At 51.8% G+C, this 14,970-nt stretch overlaps 1 protein-coding gene across 4 annotated transcripts in view; it reads right to left on the reverse strand.

The window, feature by feature from the left end:
- Nucleotides 1–4,414, reverse strand: part of LOC145403626 (uncharacterized) — a 79,339-nt gene extending 74,925 nt beyond the window's left edge. For all 4 annotated transcript variants that reach the window (XM_080275305.1, XM_080275301.1, XM_080275300.1 and 1 more), the window contains exon 1: nt 4,332–4,414. In XM_080275305.1, the coding sequence (XP_080131431.1) occupies nt 4,332–4,359 (28 nt within the window). In that variant the 5' untranslated portion in view covers nt 4,360–4,414. The remainder of the gene's footprint in view (nt 1–4,331) is intronic.
- Between the last annotated feature and the right edge of the window lie 10,556 nt (nt 4,415–14,970).

The raw sequence follows: 14,970 nt of genomic DNA on the forward strand, positions 1-14,970 counted from the left end.
CAAATGTTGCTTATTTCTCCCCAAATATACTGTTTTTGTTTTTTATTTAAGAGGAGCCTGTGGAGTCACGTGGAGAGACAGGCTGACGAATGAGAGCTCTGTGGGAAAGCCCGGTCTCGGCAATGGCCTTCCTAAAGGACTCGAGGCTGTTCGGCCAGACTGCCCAGGGAACAACTACTACTACCAATGCCATCCCTCTCTCCATCACTTGTGTTTTTATTTCTCCCATCACCCCATCCATATATACTGTATACTGAACAACTATGGGAACGTCACACAACCTTCTCGCACACCCACAATGATCATGAACCACATACTTGGATGCGCATTTACCCTTACATATGCCTCACAACCCTCTACACCATACATGTGCACAACCCTCCACAATCCTTCTGTCTACTTTGTTGTATGTTTTTTCCAGATTCATGAATGCCATAAATACCTTATAGTCCTTCTCACAAGCTTTCTCCACTATCTGTCTTACTGTAAATATTTGATCCACACATCTTCTGCCACTCCTAAAGCCACCCTGTTCGTCACTCGCTAGGACTTCTGATATCTCTCTCACTTTCTCTATAGTAACTCTTCCATATACCTACCCTACCACACTCAATAGACTTATTCCACGATAATTCTTGCACTCACTTCCCTCACCTTTATTTCTGTACAGGAGTACAATCACTGCCTTTTTCCACTCTACTGGCACAGTTTCACTCATCCATGCCTTCTTAGATATCTCCAACAAGCACTTCATTCTGCTCTCTCCACAACACTTAATCTCTGCATACACCTCACCAATCCCAGCTATCTATCTATCTATCTATCTATTGCCAGACGCCTCAATCCCGTTTGGGGTGGCCACAAACAAATCGCCTCCAAGTCGCCCTGTCCCCCGCCATTTCACTGCCCTGCTCCCAACTCACATCCCCCTCTCTCATATACCTCTCCACCCCATCTCTCCATCTCATCCTCGGCCTCCCCCTCCCTCTTTCCCCCTCCACCTCACTCACATACACTCTCTTCGTCAGTCTTTCACCCTCCATCCTCTCCACATGGCCAAACCACCTCAGTGTGTTCCTCATAACGCTTCCTATCACATCCACATCAACACCACAACGCTCCTTTATATCCTCATTCGTCAGCCTGTCTCTCCATGTGACTCCACAGGCTCCTTTTAAATAACTCATTTCCACGGCTCTCACTCTTGACTTGTGTCCTTCCAACAACATCCACGCTTCACTTCCGTACGTTAGAGTTGGTATCACAATACTGTCATGTAGTAACTTTTTCACTTCCATGCTCACTTCCCTGTTTCTTATCACTGCTTTCAAAGAACCAGCAACCTTTCTTCCCTGCTGTACCCTTTCAAGCACTTCACCCTCCAAACCTCCATCCTTACTCATCACACTACCCAAGTATTTAAACGTACTCACATTTTCCAATTCCTCACCCTCCAACCTCGCTGTACATTCACTGACTTCACCTCTCTCAAAGACCATCACTTTACTCTTCCCTACATTCACCTTTAGATTCCGTTTCCTACACACTCTCTCAAACTCATCCACCAAGCCTTGCAGCTCTCCTTCGTCTTCACTCAACAACACGGTATCATCTGCAAACAACAGTACCGGTACAGGGAGTTTCCAAACACTATCCTCTCTCACCAGGGCCACTCCAACATCCACTACCCTACCTTGTACCTCTTTTATTACCCCATCCATGTACAGATTACAGATTGAACAACCATGGAGACATGACACATCCCTGTTTCAACCCAACTTTCAAAGAGAAAAATTCACTTAGTTCACCATCCACACGCACTGCAGCCTTTGCACCATCGTACATACTCTTCACAGCATTCAACAACTTCCCATCTATTCCATATATTCTTAACACTTTCCACAATCCTAGTCTATCCACCCTGTCATATGCTTTCTCCAAATCCATGAAAGCCGCATACAACTTCTTTCCCTTCTCTAGAAACTTTTCCACTAAAGATCTGAGAATGAATATCTGATCTACACAACCTCTTCCCTTCCTAAAACCTCCCTGTTCTTCTCCAACTAATTTCTCTGTTCTTTCTCTAACTCTGTCAATAAGTATCCTACCATACACTTTTCCTATTATACTAAGAAGACAAATGCCCCTATGATTACCACACACTTCTTTTTCCCCTTTTCCTTTGTACAAGGGAATAATTATACCTGACTTCCAATCCTCCGGGACTCTACCTTCCTCCCAGGCCAATCTGCACATCTTCCACATCCATTCTACTACTATCTCTCCCCCATGCTTCAACATTTCACCACACACTCCATCAATTCCCGGGGCTTTCCCTGATTTAACTTTCTTCATTGCTTCCACAACTTCTATCCTACTGATTTCTTCCTGTCTTCTCACCTCCCTCCTTCTCCCAGCCATTCCCCAGCCACTTATACTTGCATTACTTCCATCCTCCACGTTCAACAATTCCTTAAAGTGTTCTCTCCATCTGCTCACTTTTTCTCCCTTCTCCACTAGTAATCTACCATTTTTATCTTTCACTCCCCTGCTAACTTCACTTCCACCCTGTCTTACTCTTTTCACCTCATTCCAGAACATTTTCTTACAGTCCCTCCACTTTACACTCAAATTCCTTCCAAAGTCCTCATCCACTCTCTTCTTACTCTCTCTTACGAATTTTTTCACCTCTCTCTTCCTTTCTACATATAACTCTCTCTTCCACCTCTCAACTTCTTCCACGTCCCTATTTCTCATCCATTCATTGTATGCTTTCTTCTTTTGTGCCACAGCCCGTTTCACCTCTTCAGTCCACCACGCTGTTCCTTGCACCCCCCTCCGTCTTCTCTTCCTTCCACACACCACATCACATGCTGCACATATTTCTTCTGTAAATATTCTACACACACCTCCCACGTCCCCCATCTGCTCCAACTCATATTTGCCCAATCGTTCCTCCACTTCTCTCTTATACTCTGCCTTTTTCTCATCCTCTTGTAACCTTTCCACTCTCCTTGCAACTACTCCTTCCTCTCGTCTTTCCCTTCTTCTATTCCTCCATCTTACTTGAACTTTAACTCTGGCCACCACCAAGTAGTGGTCAGAAAGTCCACTCCCCCAACCTCTATAAACTCTTGCATCCAATATACATCTTCGCATCCTTTCATCCACACACACATAATCAATCATTGCCTTCCTTTCACTCAATTCACCACCCACCCTTCTCATCACTCGCCATGTATACCTGTGGATCATTTTATGCCTGAAGAGGGTATTGGCTATCACCAACCCCCTCCCAGCACAAATGTCCACTAACGTACTCCCATTCTCATCTATCTCAGCAGGCACACCCCACTCACCAACTATTCCATCCACCTTCACATTCCCAACTTTACCATTCATATCACCAATCAAAAACACTCTATCATTCCTTCCAAACTTTTCCATGCATACTTCTACATTTGTCCAGAACTCTTCTCTCACTCTTCTAGCACGATCTTGCGTTGGCGCATACACACACACAATCGCCCACATTTGTATTCCAACTTTCAACTTTACCCACACAATCCTTGATCCAACTGATCCATACTGTCTTATGCTCCTCTTCCATCTTTTACTCACAACTATACATACTCCTTCCTTTGCCCTCTCATTCCCACCTACTCCTGCACATATACCCCATCCATACTCCCATTCTCTCACACTTTCTCCTCTCCATTTTGTTTCAGTTATTCCACATACATCCACTTTCGCATCCTCAAGCACCTGGACAATCTCTCTCTCTTTCACCTCATCATTTGCTCCTATTACATTCCACGTTCCAGCTGCCTTCCAATTTTTCAAGCGCTTCACAGCATTCTTCACCGCTGCGACTGTCACGTTTCATGGCACACCATTCCTTCTCTGTATAGCCCCAACACCAGTCAGTTTACAGTCACTTTGCTCTCTCCATTCCCACTTATCAGACTTAAAATATTCTTTCCATCCTGTCCTTACTTCATCCCCATGGGTTAATAATCTACCACTAACATCCTTCACACTTTCACATTTCTTTCCACTGTCACTTCTACATTTCCAAACCTCTTTCCAGAATAGCTTCCTATTTTCTGAGTAATTTGCATTCATTTTTCTTCCTAGATCATCATTTACCTCCTTTTTCCAATTCACTATAATGGCAATATAACACAGCCATCAGTACGCCTCCACAACGGCCTACCACTGCAACGATCTCAATATTGTCACATATTTCAAAGTATTCTACACACTAATTTATGTTGCACCACAGGCTTGCCTTACGGGCGGAAATGACACCATTACCTTATGACATTTACCTGCTAATGCTGACCAGAAGGCCCACATCACCCCAGCTCCCTCCTCACATCACGACCTTGGCTCGGGTTTGTGTTGATAGTGTTGCCGGTTGCGTTCGAACTTCGATTAAATAGGAAAAAAATATAATCAAATTACGAACCTGAGTCTTTGACAGTAAACAATGTTAATAATTCTAAGTTGCATGGCCAGCATTATACTTTTTGTCTCTAAATCTAATACTGAGCCCCACATACACAGTTTCTCTAACTGCTGCAAGGCTTTACATAAAATGGAAAGGGATTCGCACTGACGTAAAATATACGTACGTGGAGGGGAAGCGTGGGTGCTATATTATCCACCAGTATATCGAACAGCATAGGACAGAGAGGACCACCATGTGGCAAGACTAATTCAATTTCCCTTTCATTAGAATACTGGCCCTGGAACCAAACTCTTGCAGACTAAAATACCCGCCGCCGCCAGACCACAAACCCCGCCACCCCCCACCCCACCACCAAGCCACTACCACACCGCCTCCCCAGGAGGACACCACGGCGGGACTATTGACTCAGAACAAGAGGGTCACCGGGACACCCTTGTCCTGAGTCCCTCTTCCTCGCAACTGTCCCAACACCAAGTAAGCGGGAAGAGGCAAATGACCCTGCGAGAAGGGCAGCCTTCACCAGGTTCGGGGTGGGACTGATTCAGAGTCAGTCCCAGGCAACACCGCGGTACGGCCACCGTACGTACCGGGGAAGGAGCGGTCACTGTTCGCCCTTCAGTTGTTTTCCCTCTGTGACACCGCCATCACGGCGACAGTACGTGAGGGGGAGGGAGCGGCCACCGTACGCCCTTCAGTCACAGTCACCTCTGGGGATGGCCTCGGGGCGTTAGTTATTGAACGCACCCCGACTGGCAGAGACAGGAGTAGTGGAACCGTGATCACGGCCACCGTACGTGACGAGGAGGGAATGGCCACCGTACCCCCCTCATCCACTATCTCCTCCTACTATGGGAGTAACACCGCGTTCACGGCCACCGTATGTGATGGGGAAGGAGCGGCCACCGTACGCCCTTCAGTTACTTCCTGAAGGACAGGCAGGCCCAAGGCTATGGCCACTGTACGTACCAGGGTAAGTAGACCCTCTGCTACGGCCTCTGTACGTACCGGAGAGGGAGCTGCCCCTGTGCACCTCTCTCCTGTCTTTTCCTCCTACGGGAGTAACACCGCGTTCACGGCCACCATACGTGATGGGGAAGGAGCGGCCACCGTATGCCCTTCAGTTACTTCCCTGCAGGCAGGCAGGCCCATGGCTACGGCCACTGTGCGTGCCAGGGTAAGTAGACCCTCGGCTACGGCCTCAGCACATACCGGAGAGGGTGCTGCCCCTGTGCATCCCTCTCCTGCCTTTTCCTCCTTCGGGAGCAGCACCGCCAGCACTGTCTCTGTACGTGCGGGGGAAGGAGCGGCCACCGTACACCCTTCAGCTGCGAGCCCTAGGAGTCATGAAACCACGTTAACGGCCACTGTACGTGACGGGGAAGGAGCGGCCACCGTACGCCCCTCAGTCGTGATTCCAAAGGCCCTCCAGAAGCAGGAAGTCCCTTGCGCGGCCGACCCTTTTCCTCTCGGTTGCGTGGGATGCCCTTTGTCTCCCTACAGGAGTGGTTCCCCAGAGGTGCTGCCGGAGTGGTGGCGTGGCCCAATCCAAGCCCTACCACCTACACCTGGGAGGTCCCTGTCCCTGACGGACACCCAACGGAGGCGGTGCCACAGTTCACCCCTGACAGCGCTCTCCCCTGTAGGTGGCCGCAGCCCCCGGACTCCCAGGCCTGACCAGCAGCCCCCAGGGGCCCAGGCCCAGGGCAACCCAGGCTCTCTCTCTCCTTGGAGCCAGAGGCACCAGGCCCGCCTCCTGCAGCTGTTTTGCCCTAGTCCCGAGGGCCACCTATCAGGTCGAGGCCCCCAGACTGGAGGGCCTCCCTGTACCCCACCGACGAGGCTCCAGTACGAGGGCCTCCTCTCAGGTCGAGGCCCACAGACTGGAGGGCCTCCCTGCAACCCGACGACGACTACAACCCGGGCGGTGACGCCCCTGCAGGCAGTGCGTTGCCCCTTGCAGGAGGGCTCCCCGTAGGGCTCCTCTCTCACGCCCCGGACACGCAGCAGGTGATGCCTAGGAAAATACGGGTATACAGTGACATTAATAACTCTAGTGTCATGAACAGTCGAGATAGAAATGCACAGTGATTAGTGACAGAGTGAAGGTCCAAATAATATAAGTGACTAAAGTTACCAATAGTGTACGGAGACCCGATACCTGGCAGAAAAGAAAATAACAATACCTATATACAGGAGGATGTATAGAAATCGTGGGCCAAGATCAATGGTGCGTGGGAATAATTTTTTTTTTTTTCCTATCGACCATTGAGGCCGGAGACCCTGGTCATAAGGCAAAAATATATATATGTATATACATTGACACATATATACATATATATACTAAAATGCGTGGCTTGAAAAACAGTGCCCCTGAAGAATACCATAGTACCCCCGATAACAGGGCAAGCCAAGAACAGAGTAGTGTGCCCGCAGATGCGCCGACACCCCCACACGGACCCCACAGGGTGGCCGCCACCAGCCACCACCACTCCCGGCAACAGTGACACATGTCAGCCTGGGCCGTGTGCCCCTGTGACATGCAGCCACCACGCCGCCGCCACCGTAGGAGAAGGACACTACCTTCGCAGAGTGGAATTGCTGAGCCAGCTAGGGGTGGAGTTAGAAAATATACTCCAGACGGCGCCCTTCTGGTAGAGACGATCTATGGTCGCTCCCATCCTCATGAGACGATCTATGGTCACTCCCATCCTCGTGAGACGATCTATGGTTGCTCCGAAAGTGCTCTGGTAGAGACGATCGATGGTCGCTCCCATCCTCGTGAGACGATCTATGGTCATTCCCATCCTCGTGAGACGATCTATGGTCGCTCCTAAAGTGCTCCGGTAGAGACAATCTATGGTCGCTCCCATCCTCGTGAGATGATCTATGGTCGCTCCGAAAAAGCTCTGGTAGAGACGATCTATGGTCGCTCCCATCCTCGTGAGACGATCTATGGTCGCTCCCATCCTCGTGAGACGATCTATGGTTGCTCCGAAAGTGCTCCGGTAAAGACGATCTATGGTCGCTCTGAAAGTGCTCCGGTAGAGACGATCTATGGTCGCTCCCATCCTCGTGAGACGATCTATGTTCGCTCCGAGAGTGCTCTGGTAGAGACGATCTATGGTCGCTCCCATCCTCGTGAGACGATCTATGGTCGCTCCGAGAATGCTCCGGTAGAGACGATCTATGGTCGCTCCCATCCTCGTGAGACGATTTATGGTCGCTCCGAGAGTGTCTTGATAGAGATGACCTATTGTCGCTCCCATCCTCGTGAGACGATCTACGGTCACTCCGAGGGTGTGCAGAGAGAGGTGAGTAGAGAGACGTCCCCACGGCCGGAGACTGGAGCCCAGGCTTCCTGTCCCAGAGTGACCCAGACAGGCCTCCCAGCCTCCCCTGGTCTCTGTTCCCTATGCCTGGCTCTAGAGCAGACGCACCTGACGGACCCCAGTGGAAGTCGCTGCTGCAGCTCCCCTGTCGGCGCCCCAAGACGCTGGAGACCGCAGCCCACAGTCTCTCTCGGTTCTCCCCAGGACACCTGGGCGTGATCTCTCTACGCCCCCACGACACCGGGACTTATCACAGAGGTTCCTGGAGCTATTCGGCCCCAGTCCCGAGGGTCACACGCCTGAGCCAAGCCCGGAAGCCACGGGAAGGCCAGGACGCGAGAGGACGCCCTTACGAGTTATCCCGTGCCCTCTCGGCACGCCTGGCATTGGCGGTGCCCCTAGCCCAGCAGGATCGCCAACGACAAGTTCCTAACTATCCCCCTGATGAATACGTGTGATATTGTAGCACGAGTGAATTAGGTTAAGTGTGATTTCCCCTAATGTAAGTATTGTGCAGTGACTTCATATAGTGAATATCGGGGTGAATAAGATCACAGTGAGAAGTTAAAGGACGAGAGTGTGGAACAAGATCTGACTGACTATACGTGTGAGTGACATCCCTCTTATACAATTAATAAGCCTGTGCCGCCGGGAGATTCCCCTATAAAGACATACCCCCCATTACTGTGAAGGAATATTGTGAAAGGAAGTATTAATGGTATTCTCTCCCTCCCCCACGCTACCCATAAATCTTGTTTACCACCCTCTCTCACTCCCATATCTCAAGTAAGTGTAAATCAAGAATAAAATCAATTACCAAAGTCTTTTGGCTAGTGGAAACCATATAAACTTCACGGCTAATATCTGCCGCCCTCCAGTATTACCATAACTTTCCCCTAGCCGCCACAACTCACTCCCCGCACCTCCCCTATCTCCTCCTAGTGAGACTCAACCCCCCTCCCGCGCCCCCGCGCGCGACTATATTTGCTGCATTCCTGATACACTAGAATTGTTTGTGTTGTCATTACTATCAGAGAAGCAAGTATCCTGCGAGATACACGTATCCTAGATAAGGTTTTATATTGCTAAATATTGTGCTGTAATATCTGCTGATCTGTCCTGTGTCTGACTGTGGTAATATACGTGTAAAGGTTGTTCCCTAGAGTTTTTGTGTCCTGCCTCTCTTTATTACACTAGCTCCGGTCTCGAAAGAGGACCCCGCTCCACGTTAGGTGAAATAAGAACGAGAAGTTGAGCCTAATTTCACCTAGCATTACATATACGAACATATATGTTATGCTGAGTGTTTTTAGGTCGACTTCTCGTCCTCAGAACACCAGCGACTGAGCGGGGTCCTCTTTCCGGACCGGAAGTAAAGCACTCACAAAGGAACAGGACATAAAAACCAGGCAGTATACCTTAACACATCTATTGCCTTAATTTCTACACCGTTACACTATAACACAGAGTGATATTTGATATACAGGAGACAGGGACACAGAGTTAGCCTTTGACACCACAATGCACAGTTACACTTAACATACGGTATAATGCATGTACACTTGTGTTATTAGTTATATGTAGCGATACCCGTATTTCATCTTTAGGCAGAATATGTATTTAATTGGAAGCAATGGGAATGAACAAGATTAAGAGTCCGTGGGGTGAATACTACTATAATTAGACAGGGTGCGGTTCACGACATTTGATGTAGTCACTTAGTCGCGGTGGCACTTATACACAATCTTTTGATTCGCCCGCGCACCCTAGTCCCCGTTCACAGTTACTGAAAGTTCTCTTGTTTAGGACTCACACAATCACTATAAGTTCTCTTACCTAAGGTTCAAGTTATTTTCTGTTCTGCCGGGTATCGGGTTCTTATAGACTAATAGTAACTGTCACTGGTTTTACACTGGACTTCACTTGGTCACTGTTCACTGTTACTTCCCCTGGTTTGTTCTCGGTACAAGGGGCGTCACTATTTACCCGTGTATCCCGGGTAGAGATCACTCTGAAGTACGGGCGTGAGGAGAAGACACTAGGGGGAGCCTTCTTGCAAGGGGCAATACACTGCCCGCAGGGGAGTCACTGCCCGGGTCCTGGTCGTCGGTGAGGTGCAGGGAGGCCCTCCTGTCCGGAGACCTCGACCTGGGAGGAGGCCCTCATACTGGAGCCTTGTTGGTGGGGTGCAGGGAGGCCCTCCTGTCTGGGGGCCTCGACCTGAGAGGTGGCCCTCGGGACTGGGGCCAAACAGCTGGAGGAGGTGGGCCTGTCGCCTCTGGCTCCATGGGGTGAGTGAGCCTGGGTTGCCCTCGTTTGGAGGCTGCTGGTCGGGCCTGGGAGTCCTAGGACTGCGGTTGCCTGTAGGGAAAGACGCCGACAGGGTTGGGCTGTGGCACCGTCTCTGTTTGGTGTTCGACAGGAACAGAGATTTCCCAGGGGTAGGAGGTAGGGCCAGTACCAGGCCTTGCCACCACTCTGGCAACACCTCCAGGGCAACACTCCCGGATGGTGACAAAAGGCGTCCCACGCAGCCGAGAGGGAAGGGGTCGGCTGCGCAAGGAACTTCCTGTGTCGGGAGTGCTTTCAGAGCCACAAATAGAGGGCGTACAGTGGCTGCTCCTTCCCCGTCACGCATGATGGCTGTGAACGCAGTTCCGTGACTCCTAGGGCACACAGCTAAAGGGCGTACAGTGGTTGCTCCTTCCCCCGCACGTACAGAGGCCGTGCTGGCAGTGCTGCTCCCACAGGAAGAAAAGGCAGGAGAAAGGTACATGGAGTCTGTGTCCTCTCCGGTATGTACTAAAGCTGTAGCTTCAGGTCACCTTACCTTGGTACATACTGCGGCCGTAGCCATAAGCCTACCTATCTTACGAGAAGCAACTGAAAAGCGTACATTGGCCGCTCCTTCCCCGTCACGTACAGTGGCCGTCGACTCAGTGTTGCTCCCGTAGTAGGGAAAAGCAGGAGAGGGGTGCACAGAGGCCGCGCCCTCTGCAGTACATACTGAGGTTGTAGCCAAGGGCCTGTCTACCCTGGTACATACTTTGGCCATAGCCGGTAGCTGATCTTCCCTAAGAGAAGCAACTGAATGGCGTACAGTGGCCGCTCCTTCCCCGTCACGTACAGTGGCCATCGACGTGGTGTCACTCTTGTAGGAGAGAAAAGCAGGAGAAGGATGCACAGAGGCTGCGCCCTCTCCGGTACATACTAAGGCCGTAGCCGAGGGTCCCCTTACCCTGGTGTGTACTTCAGCCGTAGCCGTAAGCCTGCCTGCCCTTTGGGAAGCAACTGAAGGGCGTACAGTGGCCGCTCCTTCCCCGTCACGTACAGTGGCCGTCGACGCGGTGTTGCTCCCGTAGGAGAGAACAGCAGGAGAGGGATGCACAGAGGCAGCGCCCTCCCTGGTGCACACTAAGGCCGTAGCCGAGGGTCCCCTTACCCTGGTGTACACTTCTGGTCGTAGCCTTGGACCTCCTGCCCTTGGGGTGGTAACTGAAGGGCGTACAGTGGCCGCTCCTTCCCTGTCACGTACAGTGGCTGTCGACGCGTTGTTACCTGGGACTGAATCCTGTTCAGTCCCACCCCAATTCTGGTGACGGCCATCCCGCCCGCAAGGTCGTTGCCTTTTTTCGTTCACCTGGTGTTGGGGTAGTTGCGGGGAAAAAGGACTCAGGACAGTAGTGTTCCGGTGACCCTCTTGACCTGGGTCACTAGCCCCACCATTGTGTCCTCCTGGGGTGGTGGTGTGGTAGCGGCTCGGTGGTGGGGTGGGGGGTGGCGGGGTGGGTGGTCCGGCAGCTGGTATTTTACCACCCTCCATGGTAAAGAAGTCGTGACCCCGTGACTGGAGGTGGTATGTTGTGGTGGTGGATGTCTGGTGGGCTGGGGTGAGGTGTTGTAGGAGGCTGGTCCAGTGGAAGGTGACGGGGTTCGGTTCTCGGTGCAGGTTGAGAGTGAGCCGGAGGGAGGATGGGTGGTCGGTCCGGCGTAAGAGGCGGAGAAGGTGGTGCGTCTCTCGAATCCTGACATGTGGGTGGTCGTGGGGTAGCCAGTGCATTCTGGTTATCTTCATCTCGGGGAATGGTGCCTGGTGAGGAGGTGGAAGCTGAATCCTGGAGAGTGACAGGAGATTGGTGCTTTTATGAGGGACAGGTCGGTGGGAAGAGCATTGTACTTTGGGGAATTGGGATTTGGGAGGATTCCATCATGCTTGGTGGAGAGGGAGGGTTAAGGGGAAGGTGTTTGGGGTATGGATGGTTTGTGGTGGTGGGTGGTGGGGTGTGTGGGCGGTGGGAGGTGGTGTTGGGGTGTATCTGGAGGGTGGGCATAAAAGGCGTCCTGACTTGGTGGTGGTGGTAGCGAGTGTGGGTGTGGGTGGTGAGGGTGGTTGTGCATGTGGTGGTGGTGAGGGCGTGCCGCTGTTGGGGGGGAGGTGGGGGGGGATGCAGTGTGGCGCGTATAATGAGAATGGTCATGGGGGAGGGCGGGTGAGGTTGGGCGGGTGGTGCTTGTGCGTGGTGGGCTGGAGTGTGGTTTGGTGTGGGAGGTGGTGGGTGGACAGGTGGGAGGGAGGTGAGTGGTGGGCTGTGAGGAGGTGGTGGTGTTGGGCGGTGGCGGTAATGTAGGTGGTGGAGGTAGTGTGTCATGATCGGTTGTGTTGGGAGGTGGTGTGGTCGTGGGTGAGGTGGAGGGTGAGGGTGAGAAGGAGTAAGAGTAGGAGTCTGGGAGGTAATTCTCATGAGACTCGGTGTTGACAGGTGTGCGGGAAGAGGTGCGGGGTGCGCAGGTGTGAGGGTGGTCATTGTTGGGTGGGTGAAAGGGTCGCACGTGGTGATTTCGATATGTGCGTTGCTGTCCTTGTTGGTCAATGATCACTTGGTAGGGGTTAGGGACTTGGACTATTTTGAAGGGACCATTGAACCGGGGGGAGGTCTTGGTGGGGGCGGGCAGGTGTGCCACTACGACGAACTGGCCAGGTTTGTAGGGGATGGAGCGGTTGGTTTCGGGCATCAGGTCCTGCTGGGTTTGTAGGTGGTGTAGGCGGCGTTTGAGGTGGTGGAGGGAGTCAGTAGTGGAGGGCAGGGTGGGTGGGTGGAGGTGGTGGCGGAGGGGTAGGAGGAGCGGGGTTTCCCCGAAAACTCGCTCGTGGGGGGTTATACTGTCATCTCGTGGGCATGTGCTGAGGCCCCATTGAACAATCTTGACATGGGCAGGCCAATCATCGTTCCCTGTTTGCATGATGCGTGTCCGGACCTGGTTCATGAGGGAGCGATGGCTCTTCTCGCAGATGCTGTTACCTTGGGGCCAGTAGGGGGATGAGTGGGAGATGTGATACCCGAAGATATTCGCCAGTTCTTCCCAGACTTTGCCAGTGAATTCTGGGGCATTATCCGAGTGTAGTGCTTGGGGAATGCCAAAATACGGGAAGACGTGGCGAGTTAGGGCGTCGGCCACTGATACAGCGTTGTGATCTTTGGCGGGGCATGCAATGATGAACTTTGAATACACGTCCACGAATGTGATAATGTATTTGTACCCTGCTTTGGGTGTGAGGGAGCCGACGATGTCCAGGGAAAGTAATTGCCAAGGTTTTTGTGCTGTCAGTTTTCCTGAAGGGCTGGGTGTGCGAGTGATGTCTTTCCCCAAAGCACAGGTGCGGCAGGATTGGATGATGTTTTTGGCAATGGTGGATGGGTTAGGTGTCCAGTACATATCACTGAAGACTTGTAAGAGTTTCTTAGTCCCCAGGTGGATGCCATTGTTGGCGTGAAGGTGGAGCATAGTGTCGTGCGCATTGGTGGGGTCTAGGACAATGTGGCCATTGGGATCGAACAGGTGATCGCCGTGAAGGTGGAGCTTGGCGAATGTGCTCGGCGGGATCCAGGTAGGACGTTGCTTATTGTGCCACATTTGGATGAGGTCTGGTTCCAGGGAAATGGCATTCATGGGTAGACGGGAAAGGGCGTCGGCGTTAGTGTGCAGCTTGCCTGATCAGTATGATATCTCAAAATCATACTCTTCGAGTGCTTCTCGCCATCGTATGAGTTGTGCGTTGGTGGTATTGGGATGGCATAACCTCTGTAGGGATTGGTGGTCAGTAATGACAATTACGTGGGTGACTGAGATATATGAACAGAAGTAATTGAGAGCCCAGATGATTCCAAGGCACTTGCGTTTGGTGGCCATGTAATTTCTCTCAGCAGGATTTAGGGTGCGGATGGCACAGGTAATTATGTGTTCGCGGCCGTTTTGCACTTGGGCAAGGACAGACCCTATGGCTATGAGTGAGACGTCGGTATATAGACGGAAAGGGAGGTTGTAATCTGGGAATGCTACGACGGGGGCAGTGATCAACTTGGACTTGAGGGTGTTGAATGCGGTTTTTCTTGGTTCTGTCCATATGAATGGTTCGCCTTTTTTTGTCAGGTCGTGGAGAGGTTTGGCGATGTCGGCAAATCCTTTTACAAAACGCCTGTAATTTGAGGTTAGGCCTAGGAAGGCTCTGGTTTCGTGTACGTTGCGAGGTAGGGGGATGTTGGCGATCGCACATAGCTTGTTGGGGTCAGGGGAGATACCTTCAGCATTGATCACGTGCCCAAGGAAGGAGACTGATTGTTCGGCCAAGACACACATTGTGGGTTTGAGTTTGAGCCCAGCCTGGCGTATGCATTGGAACACCTGTTTGAGGCGGCGGAGGTGGTCGGCCCAGGTGTGACTGAAGACGATGACATCATCCAGGAAGGCCAAGCAGGTCTCCCAGGTCAGACCGCTCAGGAAAGACTCCATGAGGCGGGAAAATGTGGCAGGGGCATTGCAGAGTCCGAAGGGAAGGACGTTAAATTCGTAATGCTTCCCGTTCGATGTTAAGGAGGCGGTCTTTTGTTTGTCGTCTGGGTGAACGGGGACCTGCCAATAACCTGATTGCAGGTCTAGGGTAGAGAACCATGTTGATCCATGCAGGGAGTCAAGAGAGTCGTCGATCCTGGGTAGGGGTGTAGCACCTTTGATGGTAACGTCGTTCACTCTGCGGTAATCAACGCAGAAGCGCATGGTTCCGTCTTTTTTATGCATGAGTACAATGGATGAGGACCACGGGCTGGTGGAGTTGGAGATGACACCGGCATCAAGCATATCCTGGACCAGCCAGTCTTCTTCTACCCGTTG

Source organism: Coenobita brevimanus, chromosome 61 (genome assembly GCF_032717465.1).
Source record: "Coenobita brevimanus isolate Jiangsu-jjx chromosome 61, ASM3271746v2, whole genome shotgun sequence".
Taxonomy (NCBI): domain Eukaryota; kingdom Metazoa; phylum Arthropoda; class Malacostraca; order Decapoda; family Coenobitidae; genus Coenobita; species Coenobita brevimanus.